The 25,283-nt window shown below is 35.4% G+C and overlaps 6 protein-coding genes across 14 annotated transcripts; 2 read left to right on the top strand and 4 right to left on the bottom strand.

Annotated features, from left to right (window-relative positions):
• The first annotated feature begins 200 nt into the window (after positions 1 to 200).
• On the top strand, positions 201 to 2,429 carry thoc6 (THO complex 6). Its single transcript, XM_043426715.1, has 5 exons — positions 201 to 707; positions 1,000 to 1,230; positions 1,421 to 1,588; positions 1,752 to 1,914; positions 2,004 to 2,429. Exons 1-5 carry the CDS (start codon positions 550 to 552, stop codon positions 2,322 to 2,324), a joined length of 1,041 nt encoding a protein of 346 aa, XP_043282650.1. The 5' UTR covers positions 201 to 549; the 3' UTR covers positions 2,325 to 2,429.
• Positions 2,430 to 3,881: 1,452 nt separating this feature from the next.
• woc (without children) lies at positions 3,882 to 12,712 on the top strand. The gene is made up of 12 exons (XM_043425961.1): positions 3,882 to 4,046; positions 4,950 to 7,441; positions 7,787 to 8,140; positions 8,462 to 9,318; positions 9,536 to 9,723; positions 10,064 to 10,302; positions 10,428 to 10,614; positions 10,915 to 11,040; positions 11,145 to 11,266; positions 11,350 to 11,500; positions 11,583 to 11,682; positions 12,239 to 12,712. Exons 2-12 carry the CDS (start codon positions 4,985 to 4,987, stop codon positions 12,411 to 12,413), a joined length of 4,956 nt encoding a protein of 1,651 aa, XP_043281896.1. The 5' UTR covers positions 3,882 to 4,046; positions 4,950 to 4,984; the 3' UTR covers positions 12,414 to 12,712.
• Positions 12,713 to 13,770: 1,058 nt separating this feature from the next.
• Positions 13,771 to 16,070, bottom strand: mRpL19 (mitochondrial ribosomal protein L19). Its single transcript, XM_043425962.1, has 3 exons — positions 15,778 to 16,070; positions 14,791 to 15,250; positions 13,771 to 14,320 (listed from the first exon to the last, which is right to left on the bottom strand). The coding sequence occupies exons 1-3, from the start codon at positions 15,842 to 15,844 to the stop codon at positions 13,912 to 13,914; spliced, it is 936 nt and encodes a 311-aa protein (XP_043281897.1). The 5' UTR covers positions 15,845 to 16,070; the 3' UTR covers positions 13,771 to 13,911.
• Positions 16,071 to 17,357: 1,287 nt separating this feature from the next.
• Positions 17,358 to 19,607, bottom strand: LOC122414446 (uncharacterized). The gene has a single exon (XM_043425720.1). The coding sequence runs from the start codon at positions 19,395 to 19,397 to the stop codon at positions 18,153 to 18,155; it is 1,245 nt and encodes a 414-aa protein (XP_043281655.1). The 5' UTR covers positions 19,398 to 19,607; the 3' UTR covers positions 17,358 to 18,152.
• Positions 19,608 to 20,026: 419 nt separating this feature from the next.
• On the bottom strand, positions 20,027 to 22,587 carry LOC122414494 (uncharacterized). 6 transcript variants are annotated; one of them, XR_006261773.1, is made up of 4 exons: positions 22,328 to 22,587; positions 22,075 to 22,177; positions 21,583 to 21,976; positions 20,027 to 21,506 (listed from the first exon to the last, which is right to left on the bottom strand). XR_006261773.1 is itself a non-coding variant. In XM_043425815.1 (3 exons), the coding sequence occupies exon 3, from the start codon at positions 21,838 to 21,840 to the stop codon at positions 20,611 to 20,613; it is 1,230 nt and encodes a 409-aa protein (XP_043281750.1). In that variant the 5' UTR covers positions 21,841 to 21,976; positions 22,049 to 22,177; positions 22,328 to 22,587; the 3' UTR covers positions 20,027 to 20,610. The 6 variants fall into 6 exon arrangements, 5 of the variants coding, with proteins under 5 accessions (XP_043281750.1, XP_043281748.1, XP_043281751.1 ...); XM_043425815.1 differs by having other exon boundaries at positions 20,027 to 21,976; positions 22,049 to 22,177; XM_043425813.1 differs by having other exon boundaries at positions 20,027 to 21,976.
• Positions 22,588 to 22,986: 399 nt separating this feature from the next.
• On the bottom strand, positions 22,987 to 24,915 carry LOC122414517 (uncharacterized). 4 transcript variants are annotated; one of them, XM_043425852.1, is made up of 2 exons: positions 24,597 to 24,915; positions 22,987 to 24,493 (listed from the first exon to the last, which is right to left on the bottom strand). In XM_043425852.1, the coding sequence occupies exon 2, from the start codon at positions 24,433 to 24,435 to the stop codon at positions 23,146 to 23,148; it is 1,290 nt and encodes a 429-aa protein (XP_043281787.1). In that variant the 5' UTR covers positions 24,436 to 24,493; positions 24,597 to 24,915; the 3' UTR covers positions 22,987 to 23,145. The 4 variants fall into 4 exon arrangements, with proteins under 4 accessions (XP_043281787.1, XP_043281792.1, XP_043281786.1 ...); XM_043425857.1 differs by having other exon boundaries at positions 24,607 to 24,915; XM_043425851.1 differs by having other exon boundaries at positions 24,612 to 24,915.
• Positions 24,916 to 25,283: the final 368 nt, after the last annotated feature.

Genomic DNA, 25,283 nt, shown 5'->3' with positions numbered 1-25,283 from the left:
ATAAGATAGCTGCGCCTCTAGCGGTCAATGTAATAAAAAAATTTCTTCAATAAGAGACCCTCGAAATCAAATCTGGCCGAGTTTCCAGACCTGTATGTAAGACCGTGGACAGTACAATAACAAATGCGGCCAGATGCGCGTGCGCACGAGCATGAGCAGATCGTAGAGCGAGAAGGATGAATAAGCCTCGCTAGGCTATCTTTATTGGAGCGTATGTGGCCCAATAAGATCTAATAGATGGAAATCTGAAGATTTCCAATTTATCGATCTATATCTGGCGATGGACACGTTTTAGCCCTACTATCATCCTTCATACGGAAATCACCCACGAAAATAAATCAATTTTTTTATAAGTGCATAATTGATTGAATATATTGAAAATTTCACGATTAAATAAGTGTATATCATTCAATAATAAAGTTATGTGGAAGTAAAAATTAAACCCAACACGACGTTGAGTTACTAAAACAACTGCATCGCGCTGGCATCGAAGTAATGAAACTATATTATTGAGTCCATTTTTCATTCTCTACGAATTCATTGTGCCTTATGTCATCAAAGAACAAACGGACCAAACATTCGAGAGAAAAGATGCCGGAAAATTTGAACGAAAAATTATACTACAACACAGTTTTGTGTCAAACTTTTTCGCCAAATGGAAATTTTCTTCTCGCTGGCAACATATACGGGGATGTTTCGATATACAAGTGAGCTTTTATAGATAATATTTGCTCAATTACTAAAATTTCGTGGCTAATTGTCATTCAAAAAGCTGAAATTTAGGTTATGTATCGTATGCAAAGAGTCGTACAAATTTGCTCATCGTCTTACTAATATTTTATCACATACAAAAATTTGAAAAATAAATTATGAATTTAAAATACTATATATACTTAAAATAATGATGATATTTGTTGAGTGTGCGAGCTTGTACACCTTGTCTGCCTATTGATTTTTAACTTTAATTCATTGTTTGATTCTCAAAAAAATTTTTTATAGTTTGCCAAAAGTTCTCGGTCCCAGACAGATGGACAATGAAAATGAATTGTCCGGGCCAACTTATAGTTTCTCTGCACATCCCGATTCCCAAGTAGAAAGTATGGTTGCTACTGACAATTTTCTTGTTACCGGAACAACGGGGGAAATTGCTGGTTGGGATTGGAACATAATTTTATCAAACAAAGCTTCCAAGGTTAAAGCATCGTGGATTGTACAAATTCCTGCTGACAAGTCAGTACAATTATTCATATTTCATTTTTAATACATGAAAAACATTTTTAAGGCAGTTTCATTTTTTATATTTTTGAGATTTATCACACAAGAATGTAGTTTCATTTTATCCATTATTTCCTTGTGCATATATCTTCTGTTCAATAATTAAGTAGTCAAGATCAAAATTATATTCAAATTTTATTAATAGGGACAGTTTCGAGAAACCAGATGTCAATTGTATGGTATATTGCAAAGAAAATCAGATTCTGTATTTAGGTTGCGGAGACAACAAAATTTATGTTGTACATCTCGAAGATGGAAAAATTTTAAGACAATTATCTGGTCACAAGGATTATATACACAGCTTAGCCCGAGTGTAAGTATTTAGAAAAAAAAAGTTCCAACATGATCTTTCTAACAAAAATCGTTACTACGAGAAATGAAATTTGCTGATACATGAAAATGAATATTTCAGTTTTTCTTTCCTTTCATGGTAGATAACTTATTTATTTCTTTATTTCTAATGTTTCAAAATCTAGAAACGACCAGTTAGCCTCGTCCAGTGAGGATGGAACAGTAAGATTATGGGATTTAAGGAAATCAGAAAATACTAATATTTTGACGCCACACTTGAATGGAAAAGTGGCAAGACCCGCTAAGGGGAAGTGGATTGGAGCAGTGGATCTCACAGAAGATTGGCTGGTGAGAAAATTTTTTTTTCCTCATAGTCTTAGAATCTTTTGGAGGATAACATTCACTCAAATTTGCCATTTTTTTTGTCGGTACAAAAGTTATGCGGCGGAGGACCAAATTTGTCACTTTGGCATTTACGAACCATGGAAGCTGCTATGATTTTTGATTTGCCAGACGACGGAATTCACGTTGCTGAGATTTACGAGGAAAGAATTATTGCTGGTGGAGCTATGCCCAATATTTATCATCTAACTTATCACGGTGAAATATTGGCTAAAGTTCCAACATCTTCATCTACAGTTTATAACATTGTTTTCCGTGAAACACCCTTGAAATTGCTTAGCATTGCAGGGTCGAGCAACAATCTTGACATTTGTACAAACTTCAACTATCGTGAAATGGTTCTCAAATTTGCTTGACACTCAGAGTTCAATAACTGTACAAAATAATGTAATGTATTTTTTATTTTATCTCTTGATATTAAATGTGAATAAATTTGGAATACTTTTCCTTCTTGGACCACAGGTAAATGAATATTGAATAATCAGACGATTGAAACTTAGTCCAGCATTATTTTAAAACATAAATAGCAAACTTTCTTTTTGTATTGTATTAGCGTGTAAATGAATGAATATTTTTATAAAATGGCACAACAAAAAATGATAAAAAAATACTAAATTTTTAATTTGTATCTCCACTAACGTCTGTTACAAAATCTTTCAAATATATATTGCAAAATGTTGTTAATAAATTACAACTTTGATACATTCTAAATATTGGCAGATTCATCTTATCGCAAAACGTAGAAAAGGCTTAGAAAGCAATGAAAAATAAAAATTATTTCATTTTCATCAAATATCACAGAGTGATAATTATAATATAGAAAATGTAATAATGCACGGTTAGTTTATGTTTGTGGACTTTGTGTTGTTTTTGCACACTTTCCAGGTTTTTTTTTCATGCTAGACGGTGGTTCGAAGCGTTCGGGTCGCGTGACGTGCTTAAACGTTTCAGCTTTTCGAGCGTATAAAAAAAAATGGTTTGATTGTAAGCTTTAGTGGTTCCATCGGTTTCGGCGCTCTTTGAGGGAGATGAGTAAAATTACGAAAGTTCACAATAAATTGTGGCTATAGTCGCCGTGTTGTTCTCGCCCGCCCGGTGGTGATAATATATGCCCGTCAGCAAATTTTAGGATCTCGCAAAAGCTGATATGACATCTGGCGTTGAATTTCGAATTAGAGATATGGTAACACTTTATATATAATATTGGAACACGCATTCTGCGTTTTGAGAGAGACAGTCACTATAGGCACAGGTGTCACTGTTGGTGCAGTCCATTGAAGAAATGCGATGATAACGAGCATAACGAATAGCGAGACTAACTTAAAACACGTATGCCCGTTTTCTCCAACGTTAATCTGAGCTTAAACTCGGTTCTTCCTATTTCGAAACTATATGAAAAAAATTGAACTGAGTTTGAACTGCGTCGGAGAAAACAGTCAGTAGTGTTACACGCCAGAAAATAATTTTCTGTTCAGATTGTACAATAACAAATGCGCGTGCGCATAGGCATGCGCAGATCAAAGAGAAGAAAGCGTTCATCTATCCCAGGAAACAAAATACATGTCACTTAGCTGTACATCATAGCTTAAACACACACATACATGTATTATTACACCCTGTCAGATCCCATGATCCCAAAAAATAGAAAGAAATGTTGCAGCGTTAAGTATAATGCACAATGGCAAAAGTAAGTACAACAATCATGATCATGTGGCAGATGGTAACAAATCTTCTATACAATGTAACTCAGTGAGCATGCACCAACCAATCATCACCCCCCTGTTATACATGACTTGTGTGGTTGGTAGAAGAATGTAAGTTTCCGAAACCAACGACCAATCAGAAGGGTTTCGAGAACTGCCAAATAACCCTATCCCAAGAGCATTTTCACCCCCCCTGGCTCTATGATGGAGTCGGAATCGTGTTGTTTGTAAGTCGCCGCTGAAGTTTTTTTTCCCTCGTAAAGTGATAGTCCATATAAATTCAATATAATTAAGTGTATATCCATCAAATTGAGTGTAATGTGCTGTTGATGGTGAATAACTCAGAGACGCAGGATTCAGCAACGAAATAGTGAGGTGAGTTCGTATTTGAAAGTCAAGCAAATCTGATTGTTTCCGCTTGCCGCCTGTGATAATTGACAATGCATTTTTTGACAATCGTCCTTCAAATGGGATGGTTTCGTCGTCGAAAGATATTCAGAAATTCATGCAACAAAACGAGTTTTGTAAATTTTGCTATTTAAACGAACACAAAGATATGATACTTGGTACGGAAAAATTCTTTTTTTTTTTCGTTGTACATAACCTCACATCTATTTCGGAATTTTTATCCGGCAGTTTTCGATCAAACGCATGGCTTTCCTTTTCATCGATCGTCCTTTTCTTGCACTCAGCACAGTTGTTGGTTTTTAAAACGGATTATGGAATAATTGTGAACTCACGTTTGGCATCGAACAGAACTGTCAATTTTTTTGTGGACCAAATATTTGTGTCATTTAAATTAAATTCAATTCCCAATTTTATTTATTGATATTTAAGAAAAATAATTTAAACATTGATTACTTATTCATCAAAGTTAAGAAATCTTTTGAAATTTTTATTACCATTTTATTATCAGCGTTAATACATTTATATAAATGCTTTGTGCTTTTAAATTTTTATTCTATAAACATTATTTTTTCTTTTAGTTTGACATTCATTTAAAAAACAATTTTTTTATTTTCTGATTTTACAATTTGTACAGGGTTTAAAATACTTTTGCCTCAATAATTTTAAAAATAAACCACTGGAAAAAACATCAAGTTTATTTTTGTTCCTTTATATAAAAATAGAATTCCCTTGAAATACAATTCTTTTCATAGCATTTTACTCCAAAATAAAGAGGAAAAATGGTTTATTAAAAAATCCATGGAAAATTTTTTTTTCTCTTTTAAATCAAACTGCTGATACAACATATTAAAGAACAACTTTTTTTTACAGCCTTACCAGTTATTGTTTCAAATTGAATATTAAATATGGACCAAGAGTCTGTCGAAACCACAGACAAAGATCCTTCTCAGGATGAAAGTGAGCTGGAGAATTCAACTGTTGTACCTGACAAAGTTTCATCTAAATCTTTGGAGGAGAAAGATAACAAAGAACCAGCACCATTAACAGCAGAGCACAAACTTGACAAAGACAGTGTTTCTAATCTGAAAATCTCTGAGACTTTAGAAGCAACTAGCAGTCATGAAAATGAGAAAAAAGATGAACCATCGGTGACTTGCATAGATGAAAAGAATCCAGAGAAAGATAACTTGACAGGAGACAAAGACAAAACTCTGCCCTCAGTTGCAGAAACAAAACTAGATAGTTTGAGCTCTGACAAAAATACATTGCAATCTTGCAGTAGTGAAATATCAAAAAAAGAAAGTATAAGTAACAGACAAGATAGCACGGAGCTTGAAAAACAAACAGAAGCTGAAAAGTTGGTAGAAGAGCCAAAAAAAAATGAGCCACGCAAGGAAATATCTTTAGAAGAATCCTCTGAAATAGTGAAAAAGAAAATAGCCCTAGACGAGCCATCTGTCGAATCAACAAGTAAGGAAATATTCTCAGACGACCCATTAGTGGATCAAACTAGTAAAGAATCAACAATTCCAAGGAAAGATGAAACAGTCGAATCGTTGTGCGAGGAAACTTCCGTAGAAAATCCAATTTCAGAAGGATCGAGTAATCGCGAGATTGAAAAACTTGCAGAAGAAGAAAAAGGAGCAAAAAAAGACGAAACTGAATTAACATTAAATGAGGAAAGAACGCAATCGCAGCTCAAGGATTCGGAGAATCTTATCGAGAGTATAGATACTTCTGAAACCGATCCAAAAAAATGCGTCGAGGATTCGAAATCGGATTCGGAATCAGTGAGCAATGAAGCTGATTTATCGAGCAAAGAAGTAGCCACAGAGAAGCAAATGGGTGAGCCGGAAAACACAGAATTCGTACAAATCTCGCAAGATAAACAAGACGATGGAGGAAATGAGGGTCAAGGTATAGAAGCAGAAGATCCATTCGGAGGAGATAATCTCACTGCGGATAACGTGGAGCAAGGAGACATTGATTCTCCCGCAATGTCGAACATGGATTTTCACAAACTGGGTGATCAGGCAGACAATTTGCAGGATGTTGTTAATGCGAAGGATCAGAGATCCGTTGACTTTGTAGCTGAAGATAGTAACCTCGAAGATACTCTAGAAACCACGAATCCAGAAGCCGATTGCAGTGAAAATAATCCAGAAATGGTTACTTTGGAATCATCGGAAAGTAACACCGAAATCGAGGCTTCTAAATTGGATTCCGAAGATGCAGAAAAACGTCCAACTGAAGCGGAGTCCACGAACAAAAGTGATGAAGATAAAATCAGCGGAGAGGCCATGTTAGTTGACAGTTCGAACGAAGCTCCGGATGAGGATGAGCTGAAAAAGAAGGACCAGAGTGGAGCTATGGAAACCGAAGACTCCCAATCAAACGTTTTGCCAGGACAAGATGATGAGCTTTGTATAATACCCGATAGTATGAAAGAAACAAGTTCCAGGAGTGATCCTGCTAAAGATGGGGAAAAAGAGAGCACAGATGTGACAACGGAAAATGAGAATTCTGAGAATAAGGATAATGAAGTTCTGGTAGAGAAAGAAGTAGCACAGTCAGAAGATTTGGAGATTGACCCTGACAGCGATGAACCAATGGCACTGGACGGCGATCAGCCTGTAAGCAGTCAAAGTAAGGAGCGCAAGAAAGATGACAAAGCAACTGGAGAGAAGAAAACTTCGAGTTCTGCTACAACAGCTGATATTATAGACGTCGATGACGAAATAAAAAATTCGGAAATTGACGAGATGACCATCGGTGACGACGTGTGCAAACAATGCAGCGAGAAAAAGCCTTGCAACATAAATGTTAAGATTGGCAGTGAGACGTTCTCCGTATGCTCACAAGCTTGCAAAGAGGCTTTCACCGGTGAGAACAACAAATCAATGGATATTCCCAGCGATGCAGTCAACTCGAAGCGTGAAAAACGGTGCGCCAGCTGTCTTCTCATTGTTGAAACCGGTGATGATCGTAATTTATCCTGGGAAACAATGGAATTTTGTAACGAGGAATGTTTAGGCAAATTCCAAACTAAATACGGAAGCTATTGCAGAAATTGCAATGGTTCCGTACAACCCATAAGTTTGGGCAAATATTGCGTTAGATTCGGATACGATGTACGACAATTTTGCTGCTCCTCCTGTCTCGAAGAATTCAAAAAAGGTCTCAAGGTGTGCAGCTACTGTCAAAAGGACATCAGCTCTGGTATTGAAGGATTCTTAGCACCCGTTGGTGATAAAGGCCAGTTCAAGGATTTCTGTTCTCAATATTGCATGGAAAAATATTCACGTATGAACTCGAACGATCAACCGCCCATCGAAAAAAAAGCCTGCAGCGTTTGTCAGGAGGTACAAAAATTCTTTAAGTCAGATTTCGTTTTTCTATTTTAGTATTGTAACTTTCAGAATCTCAACTATTATTCCAAATACGGGTCCAGTTACAGATTCTGAATATAAAAACCTAATTTTCTGTTGAGAAATCGGTAAAGTTTTTCGATCAAGTTCCTTATTAACGAAATGTTATTTATTAAAGTTTTTTTGACTTTACATTAAAGATCATGGTTTAAACGTAAAACAACGACAGTTTAAATTGTCCCCATGAAAATGACTCATGACAATATCCATTGACCCCATTTCAAAAAGTGTTTGAGATGTTGAGCGCTATTTTAATTATTCACTCTTTTTTCTTTGCAGATGAAAGTCGTACATTGCGAGGTTCAAATAGATCGAGCGAGCCTGGTAGCTATTTGCGGTGATCCTTGCTTCGCCGCATTTAAATTCGTCAACAAAGTTGATCCCGAGCAATGCTCAACCTGCAAGAAATTTTTCGAATTAGTCAACAAAAAGAGCTTCGTTGTTTTTTACGAAGCTGAGGCACACACTTTTTGCAGTAAAACCTGTCTCAATATATTCATCATAACTAATCGTAAAATTGTACCGTGCAATTGGTGCAAAGTTAAGAAATACAATTTCGACATGATCAAGAAAGATCTCAAAACAGGACAGGCTTTAATGATGTGCAGTTTGAATTGTTTAACGCTGTATCAAGTGAGTATGAAAATTGAAATAATGCATATAAAAATGAAGCATTTGAATTTGATTTTTAAAGACCAAAGACAATTGTTGCGCTAAATTTGAGTATGTATATAGTCATTATTATCGTATTTTTTTTTAAATAATAAAAACTGTTTGATTTTTTTCTTCAAAGAATTCAATTGCTCAACGGAATGTTATTATCACATTTCTATGACTGGCAACCAAGAATTAGTATAAAGAAAAAAAACAGCTTCGAAAACTTGACTAAATGACAGTTGAAATCAGTCAAATTATCAAATACTCCATGTATTACTAAATTCTATTCTTTTTCAGGTTTCCGTGAACGCTGTTTCGGCGAAACGGATAAGTTGTGATTTCTGCAAAGAATTTTCTCAAGCCCAGTATCACCTGACGATGTCAGATGCGACGATACGTAATTTTTGTTCATACAATTGTGTGATGAAGTTCCAAAAACAGTATACAAAATCCCCGATAACAATACCCTCGGGCGATGATCCCGTGCCGACGGGAATGCCGAAAAGAACGTATCCACCGGCCAAAGGTTCCATACAAACGGTTCAAAAACCCAACGATATTGCGAGCAAAAAGGCAATGCCGGTTATATCGTCGGTAACGAGTTTAGCCTCGTTGACATCTAATGGTCAAGTAACTCAAGCCCCTTTGCAACAAACGACGTTGAACAACGTCAATGTGGCTGCTTCTGCTAATGTTGTCACAACTCAGACACAATCTCCTCAAGTAATCGTCAATCAACAAGTCATTACAAGGCCTCCGAGTCCAGTGAAAATTCACAACAAAGTCACCCAGTGCAAACCTCTCACGCACACCAAAGGCGTCTCGGTGCGTCCTCATCCTTGTCCCAAATCTACTCAAACGGAAGGCGATGCGCGCATTCTCATTCCCATTCCTGTCCCCATTTATGTTCCTTTTCCCGTACACATGTGGAGCATGCCCTTTCCCGTGCCCGTTCCCTTTCCTCTGCCTATTCCTGTACCAATATTCATTCCCACCACGAGAAACAGCACGAAAGGAATTTTCAAAGACATCAAGAGGATACAAGAAAAGATCCCCGCCGATCCATTTGAGGCTGAATTACTGATGATGGCCGAAATGGTCGCTACTGAGAAAAAAGCCAACGAAACTGATTCCGACTCCAGCGACGATAACGGGTAATCAGTATTCCCACTATTCGAGTTTCGGTTTAGTCACCCCTGAGACTGTTATTATTTTGCTTTCCGATATATTTCGATGATTGATATCGTTGTGTCATTCTCTTCAGCATAGTAAAAAGTACAGTAGGTTCTAAAAAATCAGTGTGTTTGTGAATCACTTCGTGAGTTTGCTGCAAAATAGTCAATTATAAATTATCCTCGTGAATATTTTCAGTCGAGATGCGGCGACCGAAGCCGTCGATTCGAGCAATACCTTTGGCGAGGATATGTTGCAAATGGCTTTAAAAATGGCAACTGGTGAACTCGACGAACCAGCGGTCGATCTTGAAACCGCTCTGACTCCTAATACGATTACAGCTACACAAGCAAGTTCCCAGAGCGATTCTACTATGAGTACTGATGGTAAAATTGTGTTTGCATTTCACCGATAATACATTTTTCAATTCTCGGACTTGTGTCCCTTTCATTTTTTGCCTCCTGATCGATGCCCGGGATGTTCTCGATTCTATCATATTTTCAACCATTGAAAGATCTTTACGGTGGTAAATTGTTTTACCAATAAGTGAATCTGTATATTTTAATAACAAATCGAACGATATTCGGTAAATTAAATATCATGAAAGTCGACGAAAGATTTGGTAAAAAATGAAAGAAAAGTGATCTTAAAAAATCCATCTCACTTTCGGAATTTAGAACTTTATTGAGTTTTTTGTGATTCGGAACATAATTTTTTTTATTACAGTACAACCCGAACGAAATGTGACGGCTTCCAACCGGGGCAAAAAACGAATGGTTCCGTACAAACCACGAGGCGCACCTAGTAAAAGAGGCCGGAGAATATCAGGGGTTCACGATGTGCCAATGATGCCTCCACCGGAATCACAACCTCCAGCACAACCGAGAATGATGGAACCCATCGAAAAACCAGATGCTAATATGGCACTGAAATATACATTCGGTGTGAACGCTTGGAGGCAATGGGTAAGGTCAAAACATCGAACCAACTCCAGAAAATTCAATTTTTCGTTGAAGAATTAATCACCCAGATCGCTTCGATCTATTTTTCCGTTTGAATAAAATGGTGAACTTCGATTTATCTGTATCAGGTGGTTGCTAAAAACGCCGAGTTGGAAAAGCAAGTAACACCGACGAGGAAAGTGAAATTATTCAAAACGGATCTTCTTCAACTCACAGCAGACGAGTTAAACTATACGCTGTGTTTATTCGTAAAGGAAGTACGAAAACCCAATGGTGCCGAATACGCTCCGGATACCATTTATTATTTATGTTTAGGTAAAGCACATTATCCTAACGAATTCAATCACATCTCCTTTATCATCGTAGCAGTTACTCAAAAAATATGATTACTAAGCCAGGTTTTTAACATCGCGATTAATACTATGTGAAAGATTTACAGGGGTTCTTATAATTTTTCAGGAAAGCTTTCGTTTTATATGAAATTTCACTTAATAATGCAAAAAAAAAAATATTTATTGTCGGTCTAAATGTTTGGAACTTGTTTCTTACAATCTGATTCAATTTTTATCATATTTACTTAATTAAACAGTCATATGTTTGTTTCACAAATTACAGGAATTCAACAATATCTATTTGAGAACAATAGAATAGACAACATATTCACAGATTCGTATTACGAAAAATTTACCGACTGCTTGAATGACGTGGCGAAGAAGTTTTCGGTCCTCTACAATGATGCTCGTGAGTCTCAAGGTTTCCATTATTATGAATGCATGGAAAAAAACTGCGATGAACAAGGAAAGATGGCAATAAAAATACTTTGAATACCGTTAATGTCATTTCAGAGTATATCGTGACGAGAGTCGAAGAAGAGCATCTTTGGGAATGCAAGCAATTAGGTGCTCATTCCCCTCACGTACTTTTGAGCACTTTAATGTTCTTTAACACAAAGCATTTCAACCTCGTGGTAAGAATTCATTTTCATTTGTAAACAGGAGCTTCGTGTCGAGCGAATTCAAATCTCGTATCTATAACTGAGTTTTTTTTCAGACTGTCGAGGAACATATGCAGCTATCATTTTCACATATTATGAAACATTGGAAGAGAAATCCAGCAGCTCAAGCGGCGACTGCTGTGGCAGGAAAAGGGCCAGGCACGAGGAACGTTCTTTTACGTTTCTATCCTCCTCAATCTGCTCTTGGTGAATACAGATTTTTGTTGAGCTAGTTAACCTACGTGTAATAACGTTCCTTTGTTCTAAAACTGATTCCTTAATATTTTAGAAGCTAATTCGCGGAAGAAAAAGGTTTACGAACAACAGGAAAACGAAGAAAATCCATTGCGGTGTCCAGTCAAGCTGTACGAGTTTTACTTGTCGAAGTGGTACGTGCTATTATTTTACGAAGACTTTTTCGTGCTCACGAATCATTTATTATTATATCAAATAATTGGATAAAAAAATATTACTTTTCGATTCATTTTTTTTACTAAATTCTTTCAGTAAACCTTTTGAAAGTATTTAATTTTGTGTATTCATAATCGGAGTGCTTAGTTTGAATCCATAATGTATAAAAGTGACGAATCCGCGATTTCTGGCGATTTTCTTGACTAATGCGAACTTGTAAAGGGATCAAAAAAGACCTCGAGGATATTCGACTCGCACGTGAGCCTTGGAAACATCTTGTCTCGAGTCTTCCGTTAAATCAAATTTTTCAAATATCGAAGAATACCATGAGCAACTTTTCTGAAACGTTTGAACTTTAAAACTGTCTCGGCATCGTCGTTTGATAATCAGTATCACTTGAGGCAGTAAAAAAAGATTGTAGACTTTTTGACCCAATATGCGCTTTTAAATTTAACTTGATATTTTATGGATTCGATGTGGGATTCTTCGTTGATAGATTTTGTTATACGATTAATTTCAATTTTGTTTTTTCAGTCCGGAAAGTGTGAAAACGCGCAACGACGTGTTTTACTTACTACCCGAAAGGAGTTGTGTACCGGACAGTCCAGTTTGGTACTCGACATCGGCACTCGCAAAAGAACATCTCGTGAAAATGCTTTATCGTGTTAAAATGGTAAAAGAGATTAACGTCGCGCTGCTGACCAGTTAATTCGACTCGGGCAATCACGTCCGTAATTATTCCTCATGATTATTTCTCTTCCATACAATTTTTTAATTTTGACATGCACCGGCATCAGTGAAAAGCCGTCGTAATGAGTTTCGAATGTTCTACGCAAAGGATAATATCCCGTGGGACCATAAGTATGAAACAAGGCTGAACAATAATCCGTGCAAAAACAAAAATGAGTGAGAACGAGCGAAAAATTCGGTTTCGATAATACAAACAAAACTATACTTTACTGTAGGATTTTTACCTTATAATAAAAAAAATCAAACATCTTGTGTTCATTTCACGAGGTAAATGCAACGACAAATTTCTTCCGTTTCGTTTTTCCTTTAATTGTTGAGCAATCGCAACAAAGTATAAGATCATTGTTTTCGAATCATCTGTTTGGGAAGGAAAAACTACATTCTCGTTCGCGCTGTGATCTAAATGTTTCTCCATCATTAAAAAAGTGGAAGTCTGTCCATCCAAATGGAACTTCGATAATATCTAGTTTATTATAAACGATACTAATCATTCAAACACAAACACTGATGATTCAGTTATTCTATGTACTTTTCAACATTCTAGAAAGATCGATTAAATAACTAATCAAATTTTGCTAAAAATACTTGTACAATTCAATTAAGAATAATTGATTGATAACGTGAGTGCGAGAGAGATAGCTGAAAAGAAAATACGCGGTTTTTCGGAGCGCTTGATATTTTGAGAAAAGCAAGAGTAAGGGATTGTTCTCTTACAAAAAAGAGTGCAACATGTAACTTGATTTTTTTTTCAACCGAACCGTCCACGAGAAAAGTGTATAGCAGAATTTTTATCCACTGCGCGACTGATAAATAATTTCGTATTTAAATCAGAATTTTCATTAAAATTTTGGCTCGTTGTTTCATGCATATATTATTTTTGGTAATATTTTATATATAATGTAAAAGCTCTCAACTGTTCTTGAGGTTCTCTCTGCCGCTTTTTTGGTTCTACTGTATTGAAATCTTCACGGTTGAATTACCATTGAATATATAAAAATCTCAAACTCGAGTGAAAGTATAAAAATACTTTACTATCTGGGGATGTGAAGTGTGTTGAGTTTCGTGGTTTGAGTTCCCCAATTCTTTTTTGAGCACTGTGTCGAGAAAAATATCTGTATTTTTTCATCAGAAAATGAGTTGTTACTGGTATTTTTTCTATAATATGGGGCGTCTTCAAAAAAAATAAGAATCTGCTTTTCAGCTGCCACTCCGGTACTTACGCCACCAACAGAGACTGAGGAGTGAGTTATGAGGACTAACAGTAAGTTGATCAAAGAAACGTCCATATGGAAAAAATAGCCGTTCCAAAAATGGAATATTTCAGAGAATGATTTATTTGATAAATTTTCGTACACTTCAAAAAGTAACATTGGCGTTATTTTTTTCATTGACAACTAAATATTTCTAAGCCCTTGGGATGATGCTTGCTCAGTAGATTCTCACAAACGAAACACGATTCAAGCCGTTTTCTTTGGCCTTACGAAAGAACGTTTGCGTTTCAATTTACGACGAGATATTTCAAGACTATGCAATTCCGAATGAAGCTCAGCATAGATTTCTTTCTGCTCTTCCTCCGGAATAGTTTCTCTGTAGATTTTCATAAGATCGTACTTTTCCCAAGGTCTTTCGGCTGCCAGAGCTTTCTTATATCTCTTCCTATTCACCCACATATCTTTTACACCCTTTAAATTTTGACGTTCCCATTTCTCTATCCAGGGTTTTGGTTTCAATGGAACTTTGAGATCATTCACTGGAACAGGACTTCCTTCTGGCAACAACTCTGGCTCCATGTTCAGTGGGAATGTGCTATATTCCGGTGGCGCGTCACGCAAATATGCCAAACGGTCGTCCAAACGTTTCTCGAGCCTATTAATTTTGTAAATTTTTTATTGATACAGGTGTTGAAATTCGCGAATATTTCAGTCAAGATTTTTTATCAATATAAGTATTTTGTTACTTCGTATTTAATTTTAAAAATCTCTGACATTTTCAACGTTTTCTAGACGATTCACTTAATTGACGAATTTTATTTTATCTGTTTTTCATTTAGTCAAAACATTTGTACAACTACGTTGTTGGTAAGTGACAAGGAAAAATATCCTGTAATTGAAAGCTTACTTATAAAAGAAAATGTTTTTAAAATTGAACTTAAAATTGTAAACTTTTTTGAATTTGATCGAAGATAATTTTTTCTATTGGCGTGAAAGCAAATGTTTGCAAAGCCAAAAATGTGCTGAAAATTGTTCCAATTTACCGATAAAACCAATAAGGTTATAAAGATTTGCATACTGGCTGTTCCGTTACAATACAAAAGACATTGAAGTACAGAAACTCACCTGATGCAATCAATTTTTTGTATATTAGGATCATAGACTTCGAAGATAACATCAATACCCTGATGATCAATAACATTTCTCAGGACAAACTTGGCCCTCAAACCACAACCCGTTCTTTCAATGCATATTCCTAGAAATCTGTTGGTTTTTCCAGGTGCATGAGGTTCGCAGTAAGTTACTGCGACAATGGAACCGACATAAAATTCTGGTATGTCTACAATAGCTCTTCTTGCCATCATGTCCATTCGCTCTAGTTTTTCTCTTAGTCGATTTCTAAACTCAGGTTTAGGATCAGGTAAAAATTCGGGATACATAAATCTGTACTCCGGAGGTACAAAATCTTCAGAACTTTGTGATTTAAGATCCTCCACAAGTTCTTTTCGACTCTTCTGCACAGTGGCATTGCTGACTGCCTCTACATTCGTACTTGTAGTCACCAAACTTCGGCTCTCCTTCGTTGCTATAATTGGAAAAATCACTCAAACATTATGAGTTTGTATTATATAAATTAGCCAATAATAAATGAAAGATCATATAACTAAAAAATTTTCACTTTTATATCAAAAGCACATTGTAAGAGATCAGAAATAAAGTATAAAATTTACGTCGAGGTTCCGATCAAACTAGTAGTTGATATACCGATCAGACTCGTGCTGATAAGTTTAAATGTACTTTGAACACTATAATAAAAACCGCTATCCGAGGTTAAACTATATTCAATTGGTTCTGTATGAAGAAAAGTGAAAGTCCAATCCATGTGTCAACTCGTCAACTTTGAAGAAAGTGTATTTAAATCTCATTTCAACTGTTATTCAATGAAATTTAGTTGTTTCAATGATAATTTAACAAACACAAATAAGCCGGAATAGTTTCAATGGAATTTTTAGGTTATGTGCAAAGATTTCAAATAAACAGCAATTATGAATGAATGAGGCATTTTGATATGTATTGTTGAAAGATTGAGACAAGCTATTTTTTATAACGCACCATACGATTTAAAAACGTGTAAAGTTTTTCGGAGTTCACGAGATAAAACTCTGCCCACTGCTGACATTTTGAATTCTACTGATTCTACTACAATATAGAAACAGGGAGACTAAAAGAGGTTATTTCGGGGCGCTTTGAAATGTTCTGCTTTACTGTAGCGGTCAACTCGTATGGAAATGCCAATTTATATAGGAAAAAACTCAGCCATCTTGCAGATTCTCTTATACTACTCTCAATTCAAATCATTCCACTATTTCAATTTAGCTCGCTCCTGCTTGTCACCTCTCTTCAATGCTGCTTGCAGAACTGTTACGTATTAAAAATAAAATAAAAATGTCGATCAAAAATCGTCATCATCAAAAATATAAGGTATAACTTGAACTCTGCAATTAATATTCTAAGGTCTAAAGAAAAGAGAGAGGAGTTTTTGGAATCACAAAAGAAACTGGACAACAAACAACAAATTAATGGATCTGCAGTTAGAGAAATTCGCGAATCCGTCAAAGACGCTGCCCAAATGAGCCCCGAAAACCCCGAATCTTAAAGTCTCATTGAATTTGTTTCAATCAGGACATGGATAATAATCTCTATGAGTATATAGTAGTGAACCCTCAATTCACTGTCTTACATCAAATCACAAAATTTATTCAATCTAAACTTCGAACTCTGTGTTAATTTTCAAATAAACAAATCTTCCGCTAAAATAAACATTTTATCCGTTACGTGAACAGGATTTTTACCGACCGAACAACTCGAGGTTTCGTGATGATATCCAAGATATAGCGCTACGGAAGCTGACAGCTCAACTAAATATATTTTCTCCCTTCATTACTTATTTCAATGCGTGTCCCTAGAAAATTTGGGAATCCCTCAACCCTCAATGAAGGGTTGAGGGACTTAAAGGGTTGAGGGAATAGATGTGCATGTTCTCATGCGCTCGATCTACCAAGGGGGTTAGAAATAAAAACTATATTAGCGTCACACTCGTGAAACATGCATTACAATTTCAATTTATTTCAAAGTTTCATTAAAAGATTTTTAAATTCAAGCTAGATTTTTTCCATATTACCATATTAATAAAAATGAAATAATCAATTACTCTTTGTTATTAACGAATTCGTCGGCGCATCTTTCCTTGAAGGGAATACGAAGATAAAATCATGACTATACCTGTGATGTATTTCATGTAAGGACATTGGATAATATTGCAGGGTTTATCCGTTCCATGTGACAATTTCGCCTTCTTGAGACTGATTTCTACCGGCACTTTGCTGTACATTGACGACTATTCTGCTAAGCCAAGAAAGTTTTGTGTTTATTCCTTTTTTTTTTCTTTATAAGTCAATTAAAAAACGAGGCCAGCGAGTACTCAGCGTTGGACTACGTTCGAAAACATCACTCGTGTTATGACGAGTAATGTTTTCGTAAGTAATTTTAGACAGAAAATTTCACGATGTTTGATTAGCTCGAACTCCGACCCACGCCCTTTAGTCCAAAATCTAGAAAATCTGTTGAATTTGGAATTGAGAAAAATCTGCAATTTAACATATTTTTCAAGACGCTAAATAATAAAAAGAAAATATTTCGTAAAGGTTTTATTGGCTAATCACTGTGATCTTTTTTTTCACAATCAACGACGAATATTTTCGTACATGCCATTCGTATCGTTTACGAATTTACAGGATCACGAGTACAAAAACTTAAAATACAGTAAAAATTATAATACTAAAAGTTCCAATCTTTTAAACGAGCGTAGTTTGTTGAGCGCCTTGAAATTTGGAAGTCTGAGTGATTAGCTATTGAAAATGCAATTTTAAAATTGCATTAATTTTTTTGTAGAATATGCAAAATGCAAACTGAAAACAGCAATCCATCTCGATACAATTAGTACAAATATTTTTTTCACATTTGCATTATTTTCCAAATTTTAAATGCATATTTATGTTTATGCAAACGAAGAGTTGGAACAACTTGTGTGACAAAGATACTGAAACATGTTTTGAATCAAGAAAAATTTTCATTACATGGCTTATAATTATTCTGTATTTTTTTACTTTTAGAACATTTTGGAGAGAAATAATGTTGAAATTGGAAGCAGAATATAATAAAAACAATGTTCTATGTTGGTTTGTGAAAGATTTTTTCAATTGTTGAAATTGTTACTAAAGAATTGCAAGGAATAATCATCTTTTTTCATTCAAAAGTTTATATTTCTCATTTTTTTTTTACTTCCTTGATATCCTGTATTACCCAAAACAAAAATAAAATAAATTTCCTCAGATTTGAACTCAATCTTGAAAACGGTACCTCTTTAATTAACTTTTTAAAATCCTTAAAATGTACCTGAGGTCAAGTTCTGTGTGAAAATGAAAGATTTAAATCAATTTATTATAAACAGTCAAATACTCGTCTCGGTATTGGAAGGAAGCAGCTTCCAACTCTTTGAACGGTCTCCAAGAAGGAAATGGATTTTTTCCAGCCCAATGAGGTTTAACTTTTTTACCGAGAATTGAATTGATATTTTCTTCATCAGCTTTTGATTCTCTGATGCAGTGCGACGTCATAATGAGCGGACAACCCAGTTTGGCAAGTGTTGTAACTATCGGATCCCAGATGCTGTCAAAACGATGGATTTTCAATTCGAATCCAATGATAACGTCAGGTTTTGTGTAAGATTTCCCAGCTAAGAAACTCGTGTACAATCCTCCCACATTTTGAACGCTGATTTGCCGTTTGTTCTTGATGCATTCCTCACAGAGTTGAATTTTTACTGTACTGGTTTTTAAGTTGATAGGACTGATGAAAACAATTTTGAGTTGCTCAAGAACTTCATCATGGTGAAATAAATGATGCCAGAAATTTGGTTTAGGCATATCTTGGCAGTTCCGAAGAAGGACATGGATTGTCATTTTTTGCAACTTTGGACGAGATAATTGTTGCATTGCATACATAAAAGTATAAGGCATTGTTAAGTGATCAGAAAGAACGGCTGCCCAACTTTTAGTCGATTTGAAAATTTTGTCGACTTGACAATGCTTTGCAAAAAAGCCAATGAGCTGATCCATATTTTTTGGGATACTCTCACCATAATTTTTTGACAGAATCAGATTTTTAAATTTTGGCGATGCATTATTAGCTTCGAAATAGAGCTTTGACATTTGACACTTGGTGAAATGTCTGTTGTCCTTGGGATGTTCAACGCAAAAACTGGAATCTGGACAGTTAGGGCAGTCTTGCAATTTTCGTGGATCTGTTTCATGACAAACCTCACAAGATCTTCGGAAAAACAACATTTCCACTTCGAAAAGCAAAAGCTCATGACCCTCGAGACTTGATAAGATTTGAACCGAAAGAGCCAAGTCTTTAGTTGATTTCCTCCAATATTCTTCGTTATTTGTCCAAAATGGCTTCATTCCATGATACGTACCGAAATTTTTTAATAAGCCACTGAGGATGCGACACAATTTTTTGTGTTGTTGCCAATGTTGTTTCTGATGATTCCGATCGCAGTATGCTATCATTAAGCAACGAGAACATCTCTTTAATTTTACATTTTCTCCGTAGGCTCGACATACGTGACACGCGTTCGGATAAAAATGTTGATCTTTTGTTGAATCCATTTTTTTCTTTCTATTTGCCGTGAGCTCAATCAGTTACTATTTTTACCAACTTTATTCGCTTGCACAACTTTTTCTTCAGTTTTTCGTTTTTTTTTTATAAACACACGTCGTAATGAATGTTGATTTTAAGTTTTGATGAAACGACAATGTTCTCTATTGTATGTTCGTACGACAACGTACAATAGTCAGAATTCTCCTTCCTTTGTTACGTTACGTACGTTGTCTTTTGTTTATATTCTGCTCGAGCGCTTGAGCGCCTACGGCGCGAAGTTGATGCGCACACAGGACGTCAGCGATCCCCTCCCCCCCTGGCCACACGCAAAAAAATGACTGTTTCTTTTCCCACTAAAAACAAGTAGTTCCTCCACTGAGTTATGAAAAGCTAATGATGGGAAAGCACAATGCCTTCTGTGCGAATATCGAAATATTCAAAAAGAGACTATTTCCCGCCAATGGATAAATTGATCGAACTTTCGAATTTACTGAAACACTATTGTATAAAGATAAAAAAATAATGGTTCAGTTTTATTTTTAAAAAGTACAGAAATCAAAATTTATTGTGACAAATAATCAGATAATTGTGACAAATTTTCGTTATTACATAATGTTACAGAGTACTTAAGCTATAATAGAGTATGGACAAATTTTTTTAAACTTTCAAATACTTATAGATTTTTACTTTATAGGAGAGTTTTTAAAACTTTGTGCAGTAATAGTGAAAGAATTAAAAAAAAGATAAAAAGGATAAAAGAAAAAAAAATGACTTTTTAGCCAGACCTTTTTTCACCGAAACATTAGCTAAAATTTCAACAAGTTTAGGATTCGAATCGCTAATAAGTGTTAACAGTAAAAAAAAATGTAATAAATGTTATCATCCTTCGACAATATAAATTAGGTTCTAATATTTTTCCTGATTTTCCATTTTTTGTGTTGTTCGATTGTCGAGGTGAATTTCATTTGAAAGAAACATATCTCCAGAGATTGTTTTATATAATATTAAAGAAAAAATTATTTTGTTACTAATATGACTTTTTTTTGGTCATACGTTTTTTCACCGGAACATATTAGCTAAAGTTTTCCCAACAAGTTTAGGATTTTAATTGCTAGCAAGTGTCAGAGGCAAACAAAAAACAATGGAAATAAATGTTATCATTTTCCAACGAATTAACTTACGTTACAGTTTTTTCCTGATTTTCCATTTTTTATTGTGTTGTTAGATTGTCGAGGTAAATTTCATTTGAAAAAAAAAAAAAAAAACAAAAAAACAACACAATTTTTCGTAAACAGTCAAATACTGATTAACATAACAGAACTCATCTTCTACTTCTCGAAAAGGTCTCAAGCCAGAAAATGGATTTTTGCCAGCCCAAAGTGGTTCTATTTCTTTATCAAGAAATAGATTGATTCTTTCTTGTTCACATTTTTGCTCATAGGAGCAGTACGCAGTTAGAGAAAAAGGACAACCCAGTTTAGCCAGAACTTCAATGGTCGGAGCCCAGGTGTCTTGGCAGAGAGGAAATGCGCAAAGTTCCAAATTAAATCCAATAACGTAATCTGGTTTTGTGAAAAATTGCTCAGCTGCAAATTCTGCATATAGGCTGCTTACAGTGTACACTTTCATTTTATAAGTGTTCTTCGTGCGCTCGTCACAGATGTTAAATTCGTGAGAACTCGACTCAAGTTCTGGACCAATAAATACAATTTTGAGCTCTCTCAGAGTTTTATTGTGATGTATTAAATAAAACCACAAGCGCACTTGTTCCATTTCATTCCTATCTGAACCAATTACGTGAATGGTCATTTTGTGCAATTTTGGATGCGGCAATTTTTCCATCGAATGCAACAAAGTGTAGGGTCTTGTTAATCGTTCAGAAAGAAAGATTGTCCAGATTTTTTCAGACTTAATATGTTTGACAACCGAGGCACGTGATAAGTAGGGGCCGATGACTTCATTGATATTCAGCGGAGTACTCATATCATTATAGACTGACAGATTGTCACATTCAAGATGTAGACCATCATATTCTAAACATAATTTCATTGTTTCGCACTTGACAGAATGTTTGCTGTCCTTTGGATGTTTGATGCAAAAACTAGCAGCTGGACACTCTGTACAATCGTGTAATTTTTTAGAATCCGTTTCATGACAAATTTCACAAGATCTATTATAAGCTAGTATTTGTACCTCCTCGAATGAAAGCTGATAACGTGAAGCCATAGCCACGGATTTAATGATGTTATGCTGAACTTCTGTCCAAGATAACTCTGAGTTTTTTGAAGATGAAGCTTCTTCAATGAGTTTTTCAGCAATGTCAACTCCATTGCTGATCTCTTTACAAAGATATTTGTGTTCTGGCCAATGCTTCATCTGATGTGCTCGACTGCAATAGGCTATTATTCTGCAGCCTTCACATCTTTTCCATAGGCTCGACAAACGTGACATGCATTTGCAAAAAACTGTTTGCCCTTTGATGGAAATGGATTTTTGTTAATTTTTCTTGAAGCACCACATTCTTTACGATGCCACCTTTTATTTGCATTGCTTTCCATTTTATTAATTTCTGTAAGACGAATAGAAACTGAAAAATACGCAGTGATATAAAAAATAGTAATCATATTTTCGAGATTAGTCGAGAAAGTGAAATAATAACATTCTCAAGGTTTTGCGTGTACCTACGCCAGAATCTGCACGCCCAAGATCAACTCACTGGCTTCCTAGCTTCTGGTTCCTCGAGCTCTTTTGTTTGATACGGGTGTAGCCCCAGTACGCTATTCTTGTCCTTTTTATACAAAAGAAATTTCTAGAATCTAGAATGAACTTCTACATGCGTTGTAAACCTTTTGACTGCTTTTTCAAAATTTAATTTCTAGTTGATTGCGCATCAAAAAGCTATATTATTTTGGTTTATATTTTATTGTGATCGATTTACCGAGTTTTAGGCAACGGAGATTCCTTAATATGAACGTTCTTTGTTGTTCCTCGAACGAAATGTCCTTTCTTTCGCCTTTTTTCTTTCTTCCTTGTCGGTTGGGCCCTCTTGTATTCGGAGTGTTTCGATGAGCCGCCATCACATTTTGAAAAAAGTTTTATACTCATGAGAATCAGCGCCACACGGTAAAAACTACGGTGCTGACGTGCTCGCATCTCGCATATACGACTCTGCACTTGTGCGCTCTGTACCGAAATGAGCTCGTCTGTGTTCTCATAAAAAAGCATCCTTGATTGATTTTAGATTATTTCAGCACATATGTTAGTTTAATAAATAATGTTACATTTTTTTATATCGATTTTGATCTATTTTGGTGTTTTGTCACACCCGCACACTCTCTTCCGGCCATTTGTGGCCGTGTGATATTCTTGAAATATTCTCTCATGGATATTAGTGAAAATTACATATTCGCAGCGAGACGTCAATATAGAGTGAAATTATTTTCACATTGACGGTTAATATTGAATCGCATGTTATAATTTCGATGAACAGCCGTTTTTATCAAATAATAAAATTACCATTTTTTGCAATTAAAGTTTTTTTTATTTTTAACAATATTATTTCGAAGTATTGTTAACAAAGTTAGTAAACGTGTATTCTACGCGATTCTCCGTATGTTTCAAAAATCTAATACAGTAATTTATAATATTAGAGAAAAAATTATTTTTGTACTTCTGAACTGCTCATAAATAAGTTCAGTTGTTACAGAAAATCTAAAGGAAAGAAAATTCTTTACATATCAGGATGAGAAAAAACACTTAAGACAATACTTCATAAATCGTCAAATACTGATTATCATAACAGAAGTCGTCAGATTCATAGTTCCTGACTAGTTGGCTACTGGAGAATGGATTTTTCCCGGTCCAAAAGGGTTTGATTTCTTTTCCAAGAATTGAATTAATTTTCTTTTCATTCTTTTTTAATTCTTCGGCAGTGCATGAAGTCATGAAAAAAGGACAACCAATTTTGGCCAATGCTCGGATGCTTGTCGCAGGCCAAGGATCAAAATGGTCAGATTCAGATTCGTTGGTTCCCAAATTAAACCTAATAACGTAATCAGGTTTCACAAAATTTGCGCTTGCTGTTAGCTGCTCATACGAGACTCCTATAACTTGAATGGTCATTTTGCGATCATGTTTTGTACATTTCTCACAAAGTTGTATTTTTGCCGAAGTGTTGAAATCCCTACAATTACAGTACCTACAATCTACAGAAGAACCAACAAGTACAATTTGAAGCTCTTCGAGGGATTCATTTCGATGTAGTACATATTCCCAGTAGAGCAGACTATCCATTATACTTGTGTCTGTATCAATGATATGAACTTTCAGTTTCTGTAATTTTGATCGAGATAATTTTTCCATTGAGTACATAAAAGTGTAACTACTCGTTAAAAGAGTAGAAATGACAGCAGCTACGAGTTTTGGCGGAGAATTTTTTCTCAAACAACAGTGTGTTTTGACAACATCAATTACTTCATCCATACTCAGTGGAGCGTTCTCACCATAAAATAATGAAAATGTGTTCTTAAAATGAGGCACCATATCGGGCATCACATTGTGTTGCTCCAAATGAAGTTTTGACATTTTACACTGAATGTCATGTTTGACGTCCTTGGGATGATCATAGCAAAAACTAGCACTTGGACATTCTGTGCAATCGCGTAAACGAGAGTGTTCAGTTTCATGACAGATCACACAACATCTTGGAAGTGTCACCATTTCTATTTCAAATCCTGATAACGGACGACCAAGTTTGCTTTGAATGAGTCGTAACATGGTCTTTCTTATTGCTCGCCATGATTCTTGTAGACTTCCAAACAATGAATCTCGCATTTGATAGCTGAGGCCAACTTTTTTTAACTCCGAGATAGCTTTACACATGTCTTTGTGTTTTGGCCAATGTACTATCTGATGTTCCCGACTGCAGTAAGCTATCATTAAGCAATTTCCACATCTTTTCAACTTGATATCCTTACCATAAGCCCAACAAACGTGACAAGCGTTTGCGTAGAAGTGGTCTCTGAGAGAATCTATTATATTGTCCATTTTTGTTAACAATGAACGGTTACTTGAACCCCAACAACCCAAATTGTTGAATCTGAATCTGAAAGCAATATTGCATTATAATAGGAATTTCGTATTTCTCAAAATCATGCAACTGGATGCAACGTTCGCACCGGGTCGCTGGTCGCTCTGCTAATACGTACTCAAAATTACCTTACCGGCTTTTCACAATCGCTTTTAGCTTTTTTGGGCGCTGTCCGAAAATGATGCTGCGGTGCACAGTTCTCGAGATTGTTTACCGGAAGCACGTTGATAAATGCAGCCTTTTTTTTATTTGTTTGTTTGTTGATTATATCACGACCGTTAACAAATGAAGATCATGGCGATAAAAACTGAACAAAAAATATGCACATTTCACGAGTAACGACCGAAAAACCCTAATATATATTCCAATATCTCTTGCCGCCTATGCGTAAGCGAAACCTAGTCCGCTGTCCATGAAGCGTGTCCAACGGAATCTTTTGAATTTCAAAAAGCATTCTTTCTTTATCATTTATTTCATCGTCCTTCTTCCCCTTAAATGATCCTCAACAATTATTCGTATAATTATTAGTATGTAATAATTAAAGTACACTTATTTGATTTATCAGATTTTTTCCATCAGATCATCAATTCAAAAAATAGTCGGTAATTATAATTTTTTCACTATAACAAAAAAATCTTAAAAAAGGAAGGGTACGATCGAATGAGTAGAACAGCGTGAATCCCGGGGACATAGGGAATTTTTTTCTTCGAAACCTTATGTTGGGAGCAATTGAATCAATAAAAATCTAAAAATTAGTTTGGAGATTCGTTGGCTATTATATAAAATATATAGTGGCGATTTTATA

This window comes from Venturia canescens, chromosome 8, assembly GCF_019457755.1.
Source record: "Venturia canescens isolate UGA chromosome 8, ASM1945775v1, whole genome shotgun sequence".
NCBI classification, from domain to species: Eukaryota; Metazoa; Arthropoda; class Insecta; order Hymenoptera; family Ichneumonidae; genus Venturia; species Venturia canescens.
This window is presented reverse-complemented; position numbering and strand designations above follow the sequence as displayed.